Here is a 21,935-nt window from a genome sequence, read left to right as displayed (position 1 = left end):
TCTCCCTTTCTTTCTTCTTTTCTCTCTTCTCCAAGCCCTAAGCGTGTATCTCAATTCTCCAAACTGACTAAGTCATGCTTTTACCCCAATAAATCCCTAAAAATGAATTAGGAAATTAATTAGAGAAAAGACTATTTTGCCCTTCCCTAAATCCGGATTGGGACTTTCCTCAATCCAACTGCCCAACTTCCAAAAGGCATATCTCACTCATACGATGTTGAAATCGTGCAAACTCGGCGGCGTTGGAAAGATCTTCCCAAGGGCTCCCCAACCATATCAAGAACTACTCCTAACTCATCCTGAGCTAGGAGTTATGGTCGTTTGAAAATAACCAAAACTCACTTTCTTAACTTAGACAAAAAAATCCAGATTTCCACATGCTTTCCAAAAAATGATTATTTTCAGATTTTAAACTCTTTCTAGTCGTTTCTAGGTGCGAGATGTTACAATATCTCCCCCTTGGGAACATTCGTCCTCGAATGAGCTTTATTTCACTAAGCTAAGGGTAGTAACATCAAGTTCAACACTCAACAAGCAAAAAGCAAGTAACAACATGCATATTTATAATTTAGCTAGTACTAAGAAGAGGATTAGTACCTTGATCTGAATTTTCTCCGGATTCAAAGAGATGTGGATATCTCTTCTTCATATCCTCTTCAGCTTCCCAAGTAGCTTCTTCAACAAATTGGTTCCTCCAAAGGACTTTGACTAATGCGACCTCCTTTGTTCTCAACTTGCGAACTTGGCGATCTAAAATCTGAACTGGAATCTCCTCATAAGATAAATTATCCTTAATCCCAACATTTTCAGTTGGCACTGTCAATGAAGGATTTCACATGCACTTCTTTAACATAGAGATGTGAAATACCGGATGAACCGCTGCTAATTCCTGTGCTAGCTCCAACTCATAAGCTACAGTGCCAATCCTCTTGGCTATGCGATAAGGTCCAATATACCGGGGACTAAGTTTCCCCTTCTTACCAAACCTCATAACACCCTTCATGGTGAAACTTTCAAATATACCCAATCATCTACTTCGAACTCTAACGCCCTTCTCCTAACATCAGTGTGGGATTTCTGACAACTCTGTGTTGTTTTCAATCTCTCTTGAATTACTTTCACCTTTTCCATAGCTTGATGAACTAAATCTGGTCCTATCAACCCTGCTTCCAACTTCAAATCATCCAATAGGAGATCTGCATCTTCTCCCATAAAGCGCTTCATATGAAGCCATTTGGATGCTGAAGTAGTAATTGTTGTTGTAAGCAAACTCAATAAGAGGTAGGCGATCATCCCAATTTCCTTTGAAATCAATCACACAAGCCCTCAACATATCCTCTAAGGTATGAATAGTGCACTATGCTTGCCCATCTGTCTGAGGATGAAAGGCATTACTTAAATTCACCTTTGAACCCAAACATTTCTAGAAAGATTTCTAGAACTGTGCAGTATATTATGCACCTCTATCTGAAATAATGGAGACCAGAACTCCATGGAGTCTTACCACTTCTTGAATATATAGCTTAGCATAATCTTCTGCTGAATGGGTAGTCTTTACCGGTAAAAAGTGGGCTGATTTTGTCATTCTGTCGACAATCACTCAAATAGAATCATGTTGTCTGCGAGACCTTGTGATGAAATCCATATTAATCATCTCCCACTTCCATTTTGGAAGTTCTATATTCTGCGCCAAACCACCGGGCCTTTGGTGCTCGACTTTAACTTGTTGGCAATTTGGACACTTAGCGACAAATTCAGCAATGCCCTTCTTCATGCCACTCCACCAATAAACCTCTCTCAAGTCACGATACATCTTTGTGGAGCCCGGATGAATGGAATATCTGGAGCTATGAGCTTCCTCCATGATTTTCCCATGGAGTCCATCCACCATAGGTACACAGTCTACCTTAATATCTCAATACACCATCTCCCCCTTGTTCAAAAGCTAATGTTTTTTGCTTTTGAACATTTTCCTTCAATTCAAGCAAAATAGGGTCTTGGTCTTGCTTCTCTTTAACTTCTAACACTAGTGATGATTTAGCCCCGTTCATCACCACTATTCCTCCTTCTGTGGAATCCATAAGTCTGACTCCCAGGCATGCAAGTCTGTGCACATCTTTGGCTAACTCCCTCTTTTCTTCCTCAACATGGGTGGTACTACCCATAGATAACCTGCTTAAAGCATCAACAACCACATTAGCCTTACTTGGGTGGTAAAGAATACTCATGTCATAATCCTTGAGTAATTCCAACCACCTCCTCTGTCTGAGATTGAGCTCTTTCTGAGTGAACACATATTGCAAGCTCATGTGATCAGTGAATATATCAACATGAACACCATACAAGTAGTGTTGCCAAATCTTCAAGGCGAAAACTACAGCAGCCAACTCTAAGTTATGGGTTAGATAATTCTTCTCATGAACTTTCAACTGTCTGGAGGCATAAGCTATCACCTTGCCATTCTGCATTAATACACAACCCAAACCAACTCGGGATGCATCACAATACACCACAAAACCTTGAGTACCCTCTGGTAATGTCAAAATTGGGGCACTAGTCAACCTCTTCTTCAATTCCAGAAAGATTTTCTCACAAGCTTCAGACCATTGAAACTTCGTTGTTTTATGAGTCAACTTCGTCAAAGGAGACGAAATGGACGAGAAACCCTCAACAAATCTCTTATAATAGCCAGCCAAGCCCAAGAAACTCCTAATATCAGTTGGAGATGTGGGTCTAGGCCAATTCTGCATTGCCTCAATTTTCTGAGTATCAACTCTAATACCATCACCAGAAATAATATGGCCCAAAAATGCCACAGACTCAAGCCAAAATTCACACTTGGAGAACTTGGCATACAACTCTCTATCCTTCAAGGTCTGAAGAACTATTCTGAGATGACTAGCATGATCTTCTTCATTCCTTGAATAGATTAGTATATCATCAATGAAGATGATAACAAACATATCTAAATAAGGTTTGAAGACTCTGTTCATAAGATCCATGAACATTGTTGGTGCATTGGTCAAACCAAAGGACATGACCAAGAACTCATAATGACCATATCTAGTCCTGAATGTTGTCTTTGGAATGTCGCATTCCCTAACTTTCAACTGATTGTAGCCTGATCTGAGGTCAATTTTTGAAAAACAGGTGGCACACACCCTGGAGTTGATCAAATAAATCATCTATCCTTGGAAGAGGATACATATTCTTAATGGTAACCTTGTTCAACTGACGGTAGTCTATACACATCCTAAGGGAACCATTTTTCTTTCTCACGAATAAGACCGGAGCGCCCCAAGGTGACACATTTGGTCGAATGAAACCTTTATCTAAGAGATCTTTCAACTGCTCCTTCAACTCTTTCAACTCTGCTGGTACCATTCTATATGGCGGAATAAAAATAGGACGAGTATCTGGAATGATGTCTATGCCGAAGTTTATTTCTCTCTCAGGAGGGACTCCGGGTAGATCATCAGGAAAGACTTCTGGAAACTCTCTTACTATAGAAACTGACTGAATGGGAGGTACCTCAACACTAGAGTCATTAACTCGGACTAAGTGATAGATATAACCCTTCGAAACTAACTTTCTCACCTTAAGGTAGGAAATGAAACGACCCTTAGGCACTGCTGAAATACTACTCCACTCCATGACTGGCTCATTAGGAATCTGAAACTTGACAACTCGAGTTCTACAATCTATGGAGGCATAACAGGCATGAAGTTTGTCCATACCTAGAATGACATCAAAATCTACCATGTCTAGCTCAATTAGATCAGCCATGGTGTCTTTGTGATTGATAGAAATGACACAATCACGATAGACTCGCTCAGCTAGAATAGACTCCCCAACAGGTGTAGAAACACAGAAGGGTTCACACAGTTTCTCAGGAAGAATCTCAAACTTATTTGCAACATAAGGAGTTATAAAAGACAAACTTTCTCCTGGATCTAGCAAAGCATAAACATTAAAAGTAAATACTTTGATCATACAAGTGACAACATCCGGAGAATTCTCATGCTCATGGCAACTGGTGATTGCATAGAGGCGGATTGCTCCTCCGCCAGTACCAGAAGTAGCTCATCTAGGTGCCGCCCTGTCTGGTGGCGCAACTGATATAGATTGGGCTTTATTTCCTGGATTTCCACTACCTTACATGTTCTTAGGGCACTCCTTCATGAAGTGACCCTCTTGTCCACACTTAAAACAACCTATATGGCTATCACGACATTTACCTGAGTGGGTTCTACCACACCTAGCACATGTATGAGTCAAACTACCTTCTTGTGCCACACTACCTCGGGACTGTGCTGGTCTAGCCCTGAAGTCCTGCGAATTCTAGCCATTATAGTCACCTCTGTTTCTGGGTGCAGGTGCACTAGCAGATGATGGTGCTAGCCCCTTTTGCATCTGAAAGGACGAGTGATTCACACTGACCTTCTGCTGCCCAGACTCATTCCAGTCTTAGCTTTGTTGCTTCTATACTCTTCTCTGTCGCTCAACTTCTCATCTTCAACCTGCTGCACATAAACCACCAGCCTTGATATGTCCATGTCGCCTATCAGTATCGTAGCCCTGCCCTCTTTGCTCGATAAACGACCCAAACCAGCAACAAACAAGTTCATTCTGCTCCGCATGTCCTTAACCATTTCAAGAGCATAGCGGAACAACTGGGTGAACTTCAACCCATACTCATGCACACTCAAGGAATCCTGTTTCAGTGAAAGAAATTCTCGTACCTTAGCCTCCTTCAATTCTCGGGGAAAGAAACTCCCCAAGAATGCTTCTTCGAAACAAGCCCAACTAGCAGGTGGTGCATTCTCAGGTCTACCCCCCATTCCACTGATCGAAACATATTCTAGCAACATCCTTTAGTTGATATGCAGCTAGTTCAACCCTTCGAGCATCAACAACATGCATCACCTCAAAAACCTTTTTCAGTTCCTCAACAAAAAAATTTGGATCCTTAGTAGTGACCAAACCAGTGAAACTTTGAGGATTCATTCTTAAGAATTCGCGAATCCTCGAAGTGTCAGCCTCATCTCGCCTTGGTCCTCTTGGCTGCCCAACGTGGTTAGTCACAGCTTGGCTCAGCATCCGGATAGCCTCATGGAATTCGGCATTAGTGACCTCGCTTTGAGGTTGCACGTTTGGTGCATTAGGTATCCCTTGCTCTTGTGGTTCAACATTTCTCCTAGCTGGACGACCTCGTGCTGCTCTTCGTGGAGGCATGGTTATCTGAAACACGTACAAGCACAAATTAGAGGGAAACTTTTAGAAATAAACTCTAACGCACGAGATGGATATGAAGGAAGTGAAAAATTTCCTAAATGTTACATCCTCCTAATTATAGACATGGCGCGATACACACCGATAAATAGGACTCTACAGACACAGCTTCATGGACTCCCTAGGACTCTTGAACTCTGTGCTCTGATACCAAATTTGTCACGCCCCGAGTCGACACCCTGGACGTGGCCGGCACTCGGAGACCATTGTTGGCCCCAAGTGCCCTTTGCCTGACTACTTAACTCAACAGAAGACTTAGCTCAACAAAATATAAGTTCATAAAACAGGTTAAATGATAAAATCTAGCCAAAATAGCACCTTATGTCTCAAAATAGAATATCTGTAAATACATAGATGAGAGACTCAACTACTGTCTAACTATCTATGAAGCCTCTATAATACTGAGATGGATGTTGGGACTGACCACACAACATTCAAATAAAGAAAAACTAGGAAAGCAAATAAAAGAGTCCTCCGGAATGCAAGGAGGCTCACCACTGACTCTGGAGTGCTCGACTAGATCAACGGCGCACTGGATGATGATCTTGGTTACCTGCGTCTGCATCATAATAAGATGTAGGCCAACTGGCAACTGTACATTGAATGTACGACTATGCGAGTTGGAAAGCTAAATAACAACTTAAGCTTGGAAGGAGTACGAAGGAACACTTACCTTGGCTTTGTTCAACTCATGAATAACTGAGCTCAATGTAAAGCAATAAGACACATACAATATATATAAATCTTGTAAAACAATGTAGACAACTTAGTTCGTTAAAGATAAATCAATAACAAACTCAACTTTACTTACATAGAAAAGTAATATAACTTTAGTGGGAGATTCTTTAACCGACAACCACCACTATAAGCCTTAGTGATGATACAATGTTTTACCTCACGTTTCCCAAGGACCATCCTATACCTTGCCGTGATATAGGACCTTACTTAACTTAGTGGATCCACTAGCTTAACTTATGTGATCATCTAAAAAGTATGACCCGTTAAATCCCATGTTGGCTACATGGTTCTTATGGAGAGTTGAGTTAATATGAACTCGCGTCCCCAATTCGGTGCTCAATACTACTCCCAAAATACACTTTAGCTCATATGTGTTTTAAACACCTCTTTCTTTAGTTTGAGATAATTGCTCAAAGTTTAGCCCAAAGGCTCTCTTGGAATCGATGTTCCCTTTACTGAAAATTAGCCCAAAGGCTCTTTTGGAAATCATAGTTCCTTCCTTGCTCAAATGTGAAAACATTTATAAACTTCTTTCGGAATACTTAGTTCCCTAATAACTTTTGAGAAATGAACTCAACTATTTACTCTTTACTTTACTTGAAACTTGAGCCTTAAATGAAGTTTAAATGTTTAATAAAGACTCTTGAAAACTTTAAGAAACTTTGCTTTGACTTGCTTCTTAACATCTAAACTTGATTCTTAACTTCTTTGACTTTGATCTTAACTTCCCTTGAATTGGATTATGGATTCAACGTTCATGATCTCACGTTTATGGATGATTTCATGATGTTTAGATGTACCTTAGAGTGTTGGAAACAACTAGAAAACATAGGTACATCGCTTAGGAACAAGTATGAAAAGGTGGGGAACGAATGGGGAGAACTGGTGTCCCTGGCGCTCTGAGAGGCGCGGGGAGACAGCCCTCAAAATTTAGAGGAGTTGCTGGGGTGTGCTGGCTGGCGCGTCTCCCCAGGGGGTGAACTTCATAACCCTTTTTGGGGGGCGCTGGCTGTCGCGACGCCCCACCCCTTCCCCAGGTTTTAACGATTTTTCTTCTCCGTTTTTCATCTCTAAACCCTCCAATCTTCCCTAGTTCTTTTCCCAAACACTTAGGGTCATTAGTACTCTCAATACACAACCAATCTAACTCAAAAAACAGCCTGGAAACATGAATCAACTCAACCCCCAAGCATCAACAACTTAACCAACAAGAACTTAACAAATTTCAACAAAGTTCTTCAAGGACTTCCTAACTTTTCATTCAATCAACAACCATTCTCTGAATAGAAATAAGATGGGAGTGTGGGTGAACTAACCCAACATGAAAGGATCTCACATACCTTAATAGGGATCGCCCCCGACGAATTCCACTCCAAAAGCTTGACGTTCTTGGCTAAATCTTGCCTTGTCTCCCTTTCTTTCTTCTTTTCTCTCTTCTCCAAGCCCTAAGCATGTATCTCAATTCTCCAAACTGACTAAGTCATGCTTTTACCCCAATAAATCCCTAAAAATGAATTAGGAAATTAATTAGAGAAAAGACTATTTTGCCCTTCCCTAAATCCGGATTGGGACTTTCCTCAATCCAACTGCCCAACTTTCGAAAGGCATATCTCACTCATACGATGTCAAAATCGTGCAAACTTGGAGGCGTTGGAAAGATATTCCCAAGGTCTTCCTAACCATATCAAGAACTACTCCTAACTCATCTTGAGCTAGGAGTTATGGACGTTTGAAAATGACCAAAACTCACTTTCTTAACTTAGACAAAAATTTCCAGATTTCCACATGCTTTTCAAAAATGATTATTTTCATATTTTAAACTCTTTCTAGTCGTTTCTAGGTGTGAGATGTTACACACCAACTCTTCATTTCATCCATTATTCGATCTTTATGTCTTGTAGCTTATGTAACATTTGAGCCATTCATTTGGCAAATTTACTACCCACTATCTTCCTATTCATTGCAAGGAAGAATTTATTACCTATAAATAGTGTGGTCTTCCTTGTGTTGGGTAGATGTAGAGACAACAAGAGATGTACAAGAAAATATAGAGTGAAAAAGATGAGTAGTATTATGTTGAGTTTATATTGAGATTAGTGTAGTGAAAGAGAGAGTTGAGACATAGAAAAATATTCTAAGTCTTCAACTATATTCACTATACAAAAGAGAGTAATTATATGTTGAAGGAAGGTGTTCTTATGTGGAGCTTTAGACTCTTCAACTAATCCGAAGTCGCTTGAGTTGTACGATGTTGTTGGGTTGTTGTATCCTGGAGGGTACAAGTCAAGAGTATTACTGCTGGATCGGTGTAGATTATGCCGCAGTTGGCTTGAATCTCCTTCAAGAGAGCGAGATATCCGCGCCTCAGCCTAAAGAATTATTTATTTATTTTTTGTCATTTTATTTTCAACTGTAATTTACATTATTTGTGGTATATTACACCAATTAATTGTAAGGAGATTCATATTTTTATTACAGTTTGAAAAAGTGTGGATATCAAGATAGGGATATCAACATAATTCCGCTCAACGTCGCTCTCTTCAAGAGATGTAAGAGAAGAGGTGTACGGTAAAGTGTTTTTCTACTGCTTAATTCAAGTGCAGGAAGGGTAAAGGAAAAAAAAACTTTTTACCTAGTATTTTCATGAATAAAGTGATACTACTTTTCATGAAAAAAATTATATTTAAATTCTTAAAATATTGGGGGCTCATGAAATGAGAAAAAAAAACCATTGTGAAAAAAAAAATGATTTTTTGCATCTTTAAGAAATGCTCTAAAAAAAAGAGTATTACAAGTGCATATATATTAATTGTGGAATAAATCACATGTTATTATTTGGCTATAATGTGATGACTTTTGGCTCTAACATGAGAGTTATAAATAAATTATGAAAGCCATGTTGAGTAGCCATATAACATGAAATGTTTTGGGTGAGGAAAAAAATTCATTCTTGAAATGAAGAAATACCATTAAACATGTGATGTACTTTCCTTGTCGAGTCACATAATATTGAAAAATTTGTGAAATACAATTTTGTTGGTTGTGTGAGTCTTGAAATTCCTTTTGATTCAATTGTGTGAGAAAGTTGTGACAAATAAAAAAAAAGAGTTTTCTAGCCTAATGAAAATATGAGCTATTTGACTAATAGCTTGACTTGATGTTGTGTTTGCAGTAAAAGTACTTTGAAGGTACAAGCAAACTAGATGAGAAAAAATTGGTGTTATTTGGTGGGATGAGAAAAATAAATTATTTTTTGCTAACTCTATTATGAAGGTTGAAGTAAAAAAATTGAACTTCAACTAGTGAAAAAGTGAATTGAAACACTTTATTTAGAGAAAATATTTTTTCTAAATTTAATTAATTGTGATAATACCAATATAATGGTTGAATACAAAATCGTTATTATAACGGTAAATTCAGACTCATGAGAAGAAAACACAATATTGTGAGATCGTATTGATCATTGGTATACCATCAATATTAATTGTGTTAAAATTATTTGTAATAATCTTGCAGATTCATGAACTAAGGCCTTTGCAAGAAAAAGGATCTGAAGCACGTCGAGGGGGATGAAATTGAAGCTCATAAATTTCTGAGTCATATACGATGAAACCCAACCTGGGACTAGAGATCCTATAACCAGGTTCAATGGGAAGAACAAATCATATGATGACTTGTTGTGAAATGCACTAATATTAATTTTATTCAATCCTTATGATATGAGTGCATTTATCCTATAATGATTTGTGGAGGTTGAGTCTTTAAACTCTTAATGAAAGTTTGTATCTCATATGAGTGGGGTGTCAAATTATAGGAGCACCCTTGACACATTTCACCTATGTGAGTGTGAAAGTAGGTCGCTTTCTATGAGAATGGGCTTGTTCTCAAAAACACTCATGAAATCAAGATAGCACAAGGTCGTAATGTGCCGGCTATTAAAGCTTATGTCAACACCTTGATTGTTGTGTGTAAACAGTGATACTTTATTTGCCTTAAACAGTCATAGTTCAAGTCTGAGACCACTACTGACTTTGGAGTAAAGAATATTGTTTTACTTAGTGAAGGTTCAATGCAAAACACACTTTCATTATGCATATTAGTCTACCTTCAACTGAGTTGTGAAGAACTCTCTTATCTTAATATTAAAATGAGTGGGGGATTGTTGGTGTGATATTTTAATATTAATAAAAATATACTATATGTCACATTATATATCATGTTATGTCTATTGATAGACATTACATTTGTACCTCCTTACTCTCATCAATTGTGGAAGAAAGTGGTCATTAGTTTTTAGTAACTTATGTAACCACCAACTCTTCATTTCATCCATTATTCTATCTTTATGTCTTGTAACTTATGTAACATTTGAGCCATTCATTTGGCAAATTTACTACCCACTATCTTCCTATTCATTGCAAGGAAGAATTCATCACCTATAAATAGTGTGGTCGTCCTTGTGTTGGGTAAATGTAGAGACAACAAGAGATGTACAAGAAAATATAGAGTGAAAAAGATTAGTAGTATTACATTGAGTTTATATTGAGATTAGTGTAGTGAAAGAGAGAGTTGAGACATAGAAAAATATTCTAAGTCTTCAACTATATTCACTATACAAAGTAGAGTAATTATATGTTGAAGGAAGGTGTTGTTATGTAGAGCTTTGGACTCTTCAACTAATCCAGAGTTGCTTGAGTTGTACGACGTTGTTGGGCTACTGTATCCTGGAGGGGATAAGTCAAGAGTATTACTACTGGATCGGTGTAGATTATGCTGCAGTGGGCGTGAATCTCCTTAAAGAGAGCGAGTTATTTGCGCCTCAACCTAAACAATTATTTTTTTTTTTTGTCATTTTATTTTCAACTGTAATTTATATTATTTGTGGTATATTACACCAACACATTGTGATCTGGAGCGTGTACGATTGACCTACGAATAGGCTACGACCTCCTTTCTAATTAGATTGAGCATGAATGTGTGAATTCATGATGATTAGTGTGAATTAGGGGCGGGTTCCTAGTTATTCCTGCTTTTATTTTAGAAACCAAATGATTTAGGGTTGATTACTACTATTCCAAGTGTAGTACCATGATTAGTTGGGATTGTACGTGTGTTGTTGCATGCTATGTGATTTACTTATTTTATTACATGTTTCATGAAGCATGTTTGGCCTTAGTCTAGAATAGACTAGTATTACCTTAGACTTATGAACCTTGTGACTTTGGTCTAGGTGGCTGACACCCCTGGGAGTGGACTGGCTTGCTGGGCGGCTTGGAAATCTGAGATCCTCTACGGAGTTGACACGCCTAATTGGAAAAAATACTTCAAATTCAATGGGATTGACAAAACAACCATCAAAGTTCATCTTGATAAAATGTTAATCAAAGTCAACACTTAGATTAAAAAACACCACCAAGCATTCAAAATGATTCTAGAAGCCTCGGGATTTGAACCAAAGGTCCTACTAGATCAAAATCTATATTTAGGAGCTAATAATGTTGATGAAAATCTCATCCAAACTAGTTTACTAAGAATGTTGAATGAAGTCAATCATTTCAACTTAAAAGCTCCAAAATTGGAAAAACCTTCCCAAAACTCGCCTGAATACCTTAAGAGTTGCGCCACCCATCCCAACAACTCATAAACACAACACAAAAGCTAAAAAAGGGAGAAAAATAGTGAAAATTCACAAAAGCAAAAAAATGACCAAGAAGGTTAATAGAGGAACTAGAGAAAAAATTGTGTTGAAACTAATCATGTTGTTGAAAGAAGGAAAGAAAAAAGTTATACTTTCCGTGCTAGTGGTAACTCTTGGTAAGATTGTGCTTATGGGGAAAAAAAAAAGAATTATGGGTGAATGTTTAAAATCAAGGAGTTGTGTTCAACATAAGTGTAAAGTTTGAGCTTTGATTTTGTACGTATTAAAGTTCTTAGAGTGGTGTAGTCATTATTTTTCATATGCATCCTATCCGTCCCCTATATTACATTACAATCAAGTTAAGTCCTACTTGATATTAGACTAAAAGAGCTTGGTTTGGTGCGGTAGTACATCAAGGATAAGCCTATGGTACATTATTTGTGGCACATGAACTTTATTTTGAGAGATTCATTCGATCTTGAGTCCTTGAGTGTTATTAAATTATAAAAGGACTTTAAGTAGGGGGGAGGGGGGATGAGGGTTAGATATTCAATGAATTTTATGAGCTTATTTGATGTGAATTTATTCAAAGTTAGATTAGGCGTGGATATATCTAAATTGTGTTGTTTTATGTACATGTGAAGAACAATCCGACTTGAGAACAAGATAAAGGAATCAAGGGAGAAAAACATAGAAGAAATGCATCAGATGAATTATGAAAAGTTGTGCGATCGCCAACCTAAAGTTGAGACCACATAACAAAGGCATAACGCAAGAAGCCAATGTCAAGGCGATGAGATTATTTGCACCTTCAGAATCCTAGGTGTGCGACTGCATATAAGCCAACAAGATTCTTTCAAGTCGGGGCAATTTCAAGATTTCAAAAGAACACAACCCCACGCTATATAAGGTTGAGACGCATTTAATATTAGGTATCTTGATATTAGGGGGAGAGACAGAAGGTCTGAAAAAATGCTAAGAATGGAAGAGCTACTCCAATCCAAAATGAAAGTTGAGATTGAGAGTTTGATTGTAATGTTTTCTCGCTTTTTATATATTTTTGTGAATTTTTCTTTTCTAATGGACTAGATGAAATATATTTTTTTTTCGTAGGTTGTTTTTATAGACAAGGTATTTTAATGATTTATTGTAAATTTTAACTTTTGTTTTTATGCTTGAATTGGAAAGGTGAATTGAATTGCATATCATTCACTATTTTATTTAATCGTAGAGAAATTTGTTAGTGAATATTTCAATAATATCTTGTTTGGTTCCAATCTGTGAGTCGTCTAAGTAATCATATGAGCTTGTCAAATTATCGATTGAACTAAAGAGAAAAATATACGAAAGACATTTTCCTCGAGACTTAACCATTATAGAGTTTTTGCATATATTTTCAACGAGATTCTTATTAGTTTATTACATAGAATTTAGAATTGAAATAGGAATCTAAGCTTCGAGAATAATCTAAATAACTATTAAATTCGTAGAATCAATAGAACCTTTGAAGTTAGATTCTCAATAATTATCTTGCACATATCTTATCTACTAGTAAAATTACCCGCGCTTCGCGCGGGAATTTAATATCACAGAATTTATAAAATAATACTTAAAATCTATCAGTCATTAAAACGAAAATACTATATTATTTTACATACAAGATTACGTAGTAACGAACTTTAATAATGTAAAGGAAAATGAAAATTATAACATCTTATCATTTATCCTTAATAACATAAGCATAAATTTATGACTCTAAAAAAATACCAGGATCTCTAACATAAGCAAGGGTGTCAGTGAGCAACTCAATAGGAGCAAAGTACACGAATATTTAATTGTGCAAAAGATGAAAAAGAAGAAGAATAAGAAGTTCAGAATTTTCGTTGTTTTAAAATGAGAGGAAATTCCTCTATTTATAGACAACAAAGGGTAGTGTGAACAAATATTTATTGTGCCTTATCGAAAAGGTCACAACTATTTGGAAAAGTTGCAACCCTTCGGAAAGATCACAACCTTTCATAAAAGTCACAACTTTTCATAAAAGTCGCAACTCTTCGTTGAAGTCGCAACTTTTCATAAAAGTTACAAGAAGGCTAGTTTTGGAAATAAATAAATTAAAAGGGAATCCTGATTTGTGGTGGCGCCACGTAGGCGGGCATAAGGTTCTCTTATATATATATACTAGTAAAATTACCCGCACTTCGCGCGGAAATTTAATATCACAGAATTTATAAAATAATACTTAAAACCTATCCGTCATTAAAACTAAAACACTATATTATCTTACATACAAGATTACGTAGTAACAAACATTAATAATGTAAAGGAAAATGAAATTTATTACTTCTTATCATTTATCCTTAATAACATAAGCATAAATTAATGACTGTAAAAATACATACCAAGATCTATAACATAAGCAACGGTGTCCGTGAGTCACTCAACAGGAACAAAGTACACAAATATTTAATTGTGAAGAAGAAGAAGAGGTTTAGAATTTTCGTTGTTTTAAAATGAGAGGAAATCCCTCTATTTATAGACAACAAAGGGTAGCGTGAACAAATGCTTATTGTGCTTTATCGGAAATGTTACAACTATTTGGAAAAGTTGCAATCCTTCGAAAAGGTCACAACTTTTCATAAAAGTTGCAACTCTTCATTAAGTCGCAACTCTTCATAAAAGTCGTAACTCTTCATAAAAGTCACAACTTTTCATAAAAGTCAGTACTCTTCATTAAAGTCACAATTCTTCACAAAAGTCACAACTTTTCATGAAAGGGGAAGGCTAGTTTTGGCAATAAATAAATTTAAAAGGGAATTTTGGTTTGTGGTGATGCCACGTAGGCGGGCCTAAGGTTTTCATTTATATATATATATATATATATATATATATATGATTACCTTTTACTTTTAATACTAATAGCATCATTTCTCTCGGCATCAATTGTCTTTACTTATAATTTAGTCTATAATTATGGTTAAAAACACAACAACTTCAAATTTTAATCGCTTGAAATAATCAGTAACAAGTTCTGTTAGATTTTACTATTCGTATCAATCCTTGCAGAGACGATCTTTATAATATACAATTTTTGGCTAACGAAGTTAAGTTATACATCGTTTTGTACTTGTCAAAGAGTTTTCTTTATTTTACTTATTAATCCTTATCTCTCAATTTGCGAAAGTCATATGTCATTTTAAAACCGATTTACCGGCAATGCATAGTCCTCGGTCTTCCACATACAATAGGTACCAAAATGGATTGAAAAGACCTGATAAATTTACTTTGAATTGGTTCAGAAAGGTAATATGACTCTCGCAAAGTTAAAATATGTTGTTAAAAATAAAGTACAAAGTTATGGAAGTATTTTGTAATTTATGGCAAGTAAAAGCAAAGGTGTATTTGTACCATTTGTTTCCATATATGGGAGGGAAATAGAAATAGGAGAAAGTGAAAGGGTGAGGATGGAGCACCACTGAAGAGACGAGGTACACCTCTCTTCGTTACCCCCCAAACTGTTGTTTTTTGGGCATTTGGGGATGGAGTTGGCACTTTCATCCCTTCGATTTTCATCTCACCAACACAATGCTTACCGCTACAGAAAGTTAACCGCTCCACCTTCTTGTAATGCTGCTAACTTGGTGTTCAAATCTTCCAACAACTTGTCATCTTTGCCTGGATTGTGCAAAAACTTTTCAAACACCCTTTTGTGTAGAAACTACAGGCACACTTCCATTCGGGTATGTCTACAAATTTGAGATTATTTCAATTTTTCATGTCTAAGCAGAGAGAGGGGTTTGACATTTTATAGGATTGTCAAGTTCTTGAAATTCATTTTGTCCTAAAAAGGAATTAATTAACATTTTCTGGCTTTGTTTGGTTGGTTTTTTGCTGCATTTTTCTGGTTTTAGTTAAATATGAGAGAGCAAACAGCTTGAAGAAGAAATTGATTACTCTTTGGATATATAATTTTGTGCTTTAATTAGTTTGAAGTTTCATTGACAAAAGTGCCCTTTATCCTACTGAACCTGAAGATGACGAATTGAGTGAAGCTTTTCAAAAATTTGATAGTTGCTGCATCTTACCATTAGCACTAAGTGTTAAAGAGCTCAACTTTCTATTGATTTCTTAATTATCTGTTTATATTATGATACACCAGTTATTGACCACATATATGGATCATTTATGTTCTTATTTCTATGTTGATTGCATACGGAGATAAGATGTTCTGACAAGGGGTATTACTTTACTACCTTGAAATATTCAATTAGTAGCATTCTCATGAAAGATGAACATTTCCAGGCATGTTCTCAGGTTGGTACTGTTGGATCTGATCCAGTGTTGGATAAAATTTCACAGTTCAAAGATGCCTTTTGGAGATTTTTGAGGCCCCACACTATACGTGGGACAGCGCTAGGATCCGCGTAAGTGTTTACTATGTGTATGATATGAGCAACACTTTGGTTAACTTGTGTTAACATGATTTCTTTGGCAGCTCATTGGTTACTCGAGCGTTAATTGAGAATCCGAACCTAATCAGGTGGTCATTAGTATTGAAGGCCTTTTCTGGTCTTATTGCCCTAATATGTGGGAATGGTTATATAGTGGGCATCAATCAAATATATGACATTGGCATTGACAAGTAAGTGATTGTAGAATAGAAGTATTTGTTAGGTATTGATTGATAGATTGTTTCTTTGTTACTTTAACCTGCAGACTACTCTTGCAGGACAGGCATAAATGAATTGCAACCCATAAAATCTCAGCTTCTCAATTTGATGATGCAATTCATATATTTTTCCTTTTTCTTTGATTACTGTTTTTCATAATGTTTTCAGGGTAAACAAGCCGTACTTACCCATAGCTGCTGGAGATCTTTCAGTTCAGTCTGCATGGATCTTGGTGTTATTGTTCGCTGTGGCTGGCCTTCTTATTGTTGGGCTGAATTTTGGCCCCTTCATTACTTCTCTTTACTGTCTTGGTCTCTTTCTAGGTACCATTTATTCAGTCCCACCATTTCGGCTGAAGAGATTTGCTGTCATAGCATTCCTAATAATTGCCACGGTATGCTTATTTCTTGATGTATTTGTTTGTTTCTAACTTCTCCTTACAACACATCTTGCTTTTCTGATTTTTTTGAGAAGTTCTGCATGTGCCGAAGTACCTCCATGGAAAAAGCAATATGCTTGATATCGCACTTGAATAAACTGTGGACATCGTATTGCAAATGTGAACTTTCCTTAGGACAATCTTTTGCTGGTATAGGAAAAATGTTTGGTGTTTTGATGGCTAAATTCTTCCGTTGAATATGAATTATGATTTACCTCTTCTGAAGTCCCTCTTTTTATGCATTTCGTTGGCTGAGACTTCCTTAATTTGTGTACTACTTAGACATGATGCCTCAATAATTACAAGTACTATCTGAAAAGAAAAAACAGAGCCTTGAAACTTTTGATGCCTTTGGCTTTGGCATTGTGAGAAAAAGTGAACAGGATACAGTTTGTGCTGAGATGAAGTCTAAAGTTTCTGATTGTAGGAGAAGGTGTAGGGCAGGTGGTGGTAGCGTGTTTAGTGCCTAGTATTATTTTTCTTTTACTTTTCTGTTTGGATATATTTGCAGTTAGTTTTAGAGGAGATAGCCAATTGAACATGACTATCAGCCAAGTGTTAATTTGAACCTCGTGGCTACCTACGGCATATTAAGCTCTCCACTTACTGTAATGGGGTTCATATAGCAAAAAGGTTCTTCATCATGAAGACAATTGTTAGCATGGCTTGGTGATGGTGGTCTGGGGGACATGACCACCTGTGGTACCCAAAAGCTGTTTTTCTCCTTGGCTGGTGCTCTCTGAGAATTAATTTCAAACCCATAAATAAAAAGGGGCAACTTTCCCAAAGTGACTCCAATTCAACATTGTGGTGCAGCCTAGTACCCTTCTTCCTTTTTGCGTGCACACCCTTTCCATCATTGAGTTAGGAATTTCTAGCAGCTTCTACATGTGACTGCTAGAGGCCATTTCTAATAGAAACGACTATATTATCTTGGTCCACACTTATTGCCTTTACAGAGGTATGTAAATTCTCGGAAGTCCAAAGCTTAACCTAAGCACCTGCTTCTCGCAGCTGTTCATAGTTGCATCTGTAGATGTCCTCATCATTAGTTGCAAGCAGTGTAAACTATGGAACCACTTATGTTGTAATGTTTCAATCATATCCTTTTCAATGGCTTGATCCTCTTTCCTATCAACAATTATTTTGTTGAACCTTACATTACCTTCTGTTTCTGCAGCAATCATCGACTCTTTTTCTGCAGTAATCATCAACACTTGAAATATAGGATAGAGCTATCAGGGCAGTTTCTACGTTTTTCACTGTTTGGGTATTGGGAAATAACGCTGATTAACATCTAGTCATCCATAACCAGTCTTAACATCTTCTCACAATTCTGAATGGTTAATGTATGCAGTTATTCATTGTATTTTAAAGTTTTGCGGTGCATATATCTTTTTGCACGGGCCAATAAATATCACCTGCTTTGAGTTAAGAATATATTGGTCACACGGAATCAAGAATTGATATGCATTGCAGGTGCGTGGATTTCTTCTTAATTATGGTGTGTATTATGCCACAAGGGCTGCTCTGGGGCTAAGCTTTGAGTGGAGGTGAATGCTTTCTGTCATACACTCTATTTCTATGAGTAGATGCATGTTGCCTTTTCTCTCATCTCTCTGTATATTTATTTGTCTAAAGAAACAAAGCCTGTCAATTAACATATAATTATAGCGGTTAAGCGAATTTCTTCCAAAGCTAAAAGGGCATTTAGTTATATATGAGAAATAAGGATTTGATAAGAGCAGTAGGATCTCTAGTAGTCATCAGAAGGTAGCTACACCTCAGCATTTGCCTACTTTCCAGTCTTTCCTTCATGTTTCTAGAAGCTTTATTGTTATTGTTGTGGGATAATCACATCAATTGTGGGGATCCTGCTGAGATCCTAAAAGGTACTTAAGGTTTCAAGTAATATCTCTTTATTTTTTCTATATTTTAGCTGTAAGTTGGTGGCCTTTTGGTTTAAAAGTAGGTAGGGTTTGACCAAGTAAATTACAATGTAATCCCTTTTATATTTTTTATAATTAAGAAGATACCAGCTTTTGTTCTGCCATGCTTGCTAGATTTGTAAGGTCTTCCACTACAATCAACAGAGATTTCCTCTGCTGCAGTATCTTGTATAGACCGTGGGAGCTTCCGCTCTGTAGTTACTCTTTCTTTCCTCTCTTTACCTCTTCCTTTGCAAACCCAAAAAAGATGAAGATTGGTATATTTGCTCCACAGAAGAACAGTACTGTATTAGTGCATGAATATACACTGATGATCTGACCAAAAGGAAAAAAAACCTCTTTTAAATTAAAATAATTTTATCTAAGAAATTTTGAACTTAAAATTGATTGAAACATAAATTAATTTGTAGGGAGAACAGTTTAGGATTAAAAATCTAGTAATAATCAGTTCATTTTTAGCATTGACCGTTTAAGGGCATTTCACCTAGCTCATCAATTACTTATTTTTTGCTCTAGCACTTCTAACCAAATACTTAGTTGCTTATAATAAAACTCAGCTCAGCACCTCTTAAAGTATCAGCTCCAACACTGAAAGAGTGCTTTTAAACTACTTTTGTTTCACTATGCCAAATTGGCTCTAAGCCAATAAGCAATTCATCGTCTATAATACTAATTCCACTTCATAATTAGTTTTACACTGGGTTAACATTTCTTCTACATACTTATTATTGATTATCTGATAAGTAAAACATATTTCACCTGCAGCTCACCTGTTGCATTTATTACTACCTTTGTGACTGTGTTTGCACTAGTCATTGCCATCACCAAGGATCTACCAGATGTGGAGGGTGATCGCAAGTAAGTTGTAATACAATTTTTGAAGAAATTTGCTACTTCTTTCCCTACTTTAGTTGGAGGTTTTTATGACATTGAATTTCCTCGATGAAAAAATTTTAATTGCTTATACCTGCTGTCAATCTATTTCTCTCAATCCATGTTGCCTTACTTGATCTCCAATATTTTGGTTACAACTTTCAAGTGATTCACCCCATACCCCATTGCTGATAGACATTTTCTTCCACCGCCTTATTTTATGAAAAGTGTTTTTTTCATGATTTGCCGTTGAAATATTCATACAGTTATTGGTGTTATAATTTGTCTGGATTTGTGGTTTTAGAAAGAAAAAAAAAAGGAATGTGTCTAGATTCAATTGATATGATATACTAAATTAATCTGTACCTCATTACAGAGAATAAGTATTTACCTTATTGTAAGTAGAGGATAATTACTACTAGATTAAAACTCCTATAGAAGGGGAGATCCTCTTGTTTAGTGTCAACAACTAATTCAGTAAGAATTCTTCTTTTTTAGCCTCGTTTTCGTAACTGTTGACATCTACAGAGTTCCTCTTTTTCATTTAATGTACTAATCTAGGTTTCAGATATCTACCTTGGCAACAAAGCTTGGTGTGAGAAACATAGCATTCCTTGGCTCTGGTTTATTATTAACAAATTACATTGGTGCTGTAGTTGCGGCAATATACATGCCCCAAGTGAGTGATTTTTTTTATAGTCATGTTATGTTTGATATGGTATTGACATTTTCTTTAGGGAAAGAGGTCTCTCACAAATCCTGATTTTGCTCTCCGTCAGAAATGATTAATAGCATAATTCTCTTCATCGCAGGCCTTCAGGTGTAGCTTGATGATACCTGTACATGTCATCTTAGCATCGTGTTTAGTTTTCCAGGTACTTAGTTTGAGATTTGAATCTGATCATGATTGTGCGTCAGGGAGAGACTTACCTAGCTTATTTAATCACTGCTCTGTCATTTTGTTAACACTACTTAATGCTGTGTTGGATAATTCTATTTTATTTCAACTCTATCGACTATCGTGCATTTCTTCAGTGGTGAAGAACATGAATGAACTTGAGAGAAGTATTCTCAACTTCTCTTGTATTGCTTTGAGATACTAATAGCATAATACACTGTTCAACTATTTTGTAATTTTTAAATCCATGGTATAGCTTGTAGAAGCTTTTTAATGCTGGTAAACTGTTACTCTATCTTATGATGTCTCTGGTTATACAAGGAAAACCAAATGTGAGCAATGATAGGATTTGGAAATAGTTCTAGATTCTAAACAACAGTTCCAAAAGCTATCTGCCGTTCCTTAATTTACGATACAGTTTTTTTGTCAGTTGAATAAATACATTTTGGCTTCTCTCAAACATATGAAGATTAATTAGCGTTTATGCCTTTTGATTGATGTTTTCATTATCAATTATATTCTGGGGATAGGGCTATTGATTTAGCACTTCCTTCGTGGAATAAGCTGTGTTATCAAGTTAGATGTAAAAATGTTTTTTTATGTATTTGCAGGCATGGTTGTTGGAAAGAGCAAATTACACCAAGGTAATTTTAAGTTTTGCATGTTTGTGTGTATTCTACTGGTAAACAATTGTAGTTTGCAAGGTGTTTAATCACTTTGTACTTACTATCTGATATCTGCATTTTTGCAGGAAGCAATCTCAGCATACTATAGATTTATATGGAATCTTTTCTATGCGGAGTACATCATCTTTCCTTTCATCTAAAATCTACTTGATAAAGGTTTTTGTTCGATGGACCTCGAAGAAATGCAAGTTTTCTTTCTGGTTTGCAAAGGAAAATTGTCTATAGAGATGGGGGGCGGGGGATGGAGAATTTATTTATCCTGTTGTATATTCTTAGGAAATTCATCAATCTATTCTTAGGAGATGGAATGTTTCTTGTGTGAGTCAATTTTGTCTATTGTAACACCCTGTATCTCCATACCAAAGGAAGAATGAATTTGTTCAACCTCAAGAGGATAAGGTGGTAAGTGGATAAATATATGGGAAAAGGGTCAAAAACGGAGGGCATTTTTGTTCCTTTCACATAGTTTAAGGGCATTTTTTATCCTTTTCCCTAAATATATCAAGGAACCAATATATGAATGTTTTTGAAAGGTTAAAAATAAGGTTGGAGGTCAATGGAAAGCTTAGCATAAAAGTTGAAGGGTGCGCTGCTGCGATTGATTGTTTCAAATGAGTGTATCTACCAATCTAAAAGGAATTACATGGTGTTCTACCTATCAAATTGAAGCTCTATGAGTCTTTTTTCTAATACAAATTGTTTGTCATTTCGAGTTTTAACTTTCGAGCAAAAAGTTATGGCATTTTTACCGA

At 36.3% G+C, this 21,935-nt stretch overlaps 1 protein-coding gene across 1 annotated transcript; it reads left to right on the top strand.

Annotated features, from left to right (window-relative positions):
- The first annotated feature begins 15,127 nt into the window (after positions 1-15,127).
- Positions 15,128-21,642, top strand: LOC125860216 (homogentisate solanesyltransferase, chloroplastic). The gene is made up of 10 exons (XM_049540140.1): positions 15,128-15,408; positions 15,971-16,092; positions 16,164-16,310; positions 16,507-16,732; positions 18,257-18,330; positions 19,492-19,584; positions 20,161-20,278; positions 20,412-20,474; positions 21,109-21,141; positions 21,249-21,642. The coding sequence occupies exons 1-10, from the start codon at positions 15,208-15,210 to the stop codon at positions 21,321-21,323; spliced, it is 1,152 nt and encodes a 383-aa protein (XP_049396097.1). The 5' UTR covers positions 15,128-15,207; the 3' UTR covers positions 21,324-21,642.
- Positions 21,643-21,935: the final 293 nt, after the last annotated feature.

This window comes from Solanum stenotomum, chromosome 3, assembly GCF_019186545.1.
Source record: "Solanum stenotomum isolate F172 chromosome 3, ASM1918654v1, whole genome shotgun sequence".
Classification (NCBI taxonomy): domain Eukaryota; kingdom Viridiplantae; phylum Streptophyta; class Magnoliopsida; order Solanales; family Solanaceae; genus Solanum; species Solanum stenotomum.
Note: the sequence above shows the minus strand (reverse complement) of the source record. Positions and strands in the feature narration are given on the sequence as shown.

Excerpts from the sequence above, each read along its gene's own strand:
- LOC125860216 (XM_049540140.1), top strand. The coding sequence starts at position 15,208 with ATGGAGTTGGCACTTTCATCCCTTCGATTTTCATCTCACCAACACAAT. Across the intron at positions 18,331-19,491 it reads GGGCTAAGCTTTGAGTGGAG|CTCACCTGTTGCATTTATTA; the intron begins GTGAATGCTTTC and ends TTTCACCTGCAG. Across the intron at positions 20,475-21,108 it reads CATCGTGTTTAGTTTTCCAG|GCATGGTTGTTGGAAAGAGC; the intron begins GTACTTAGTTTG and ends ATGTATTTGCAG.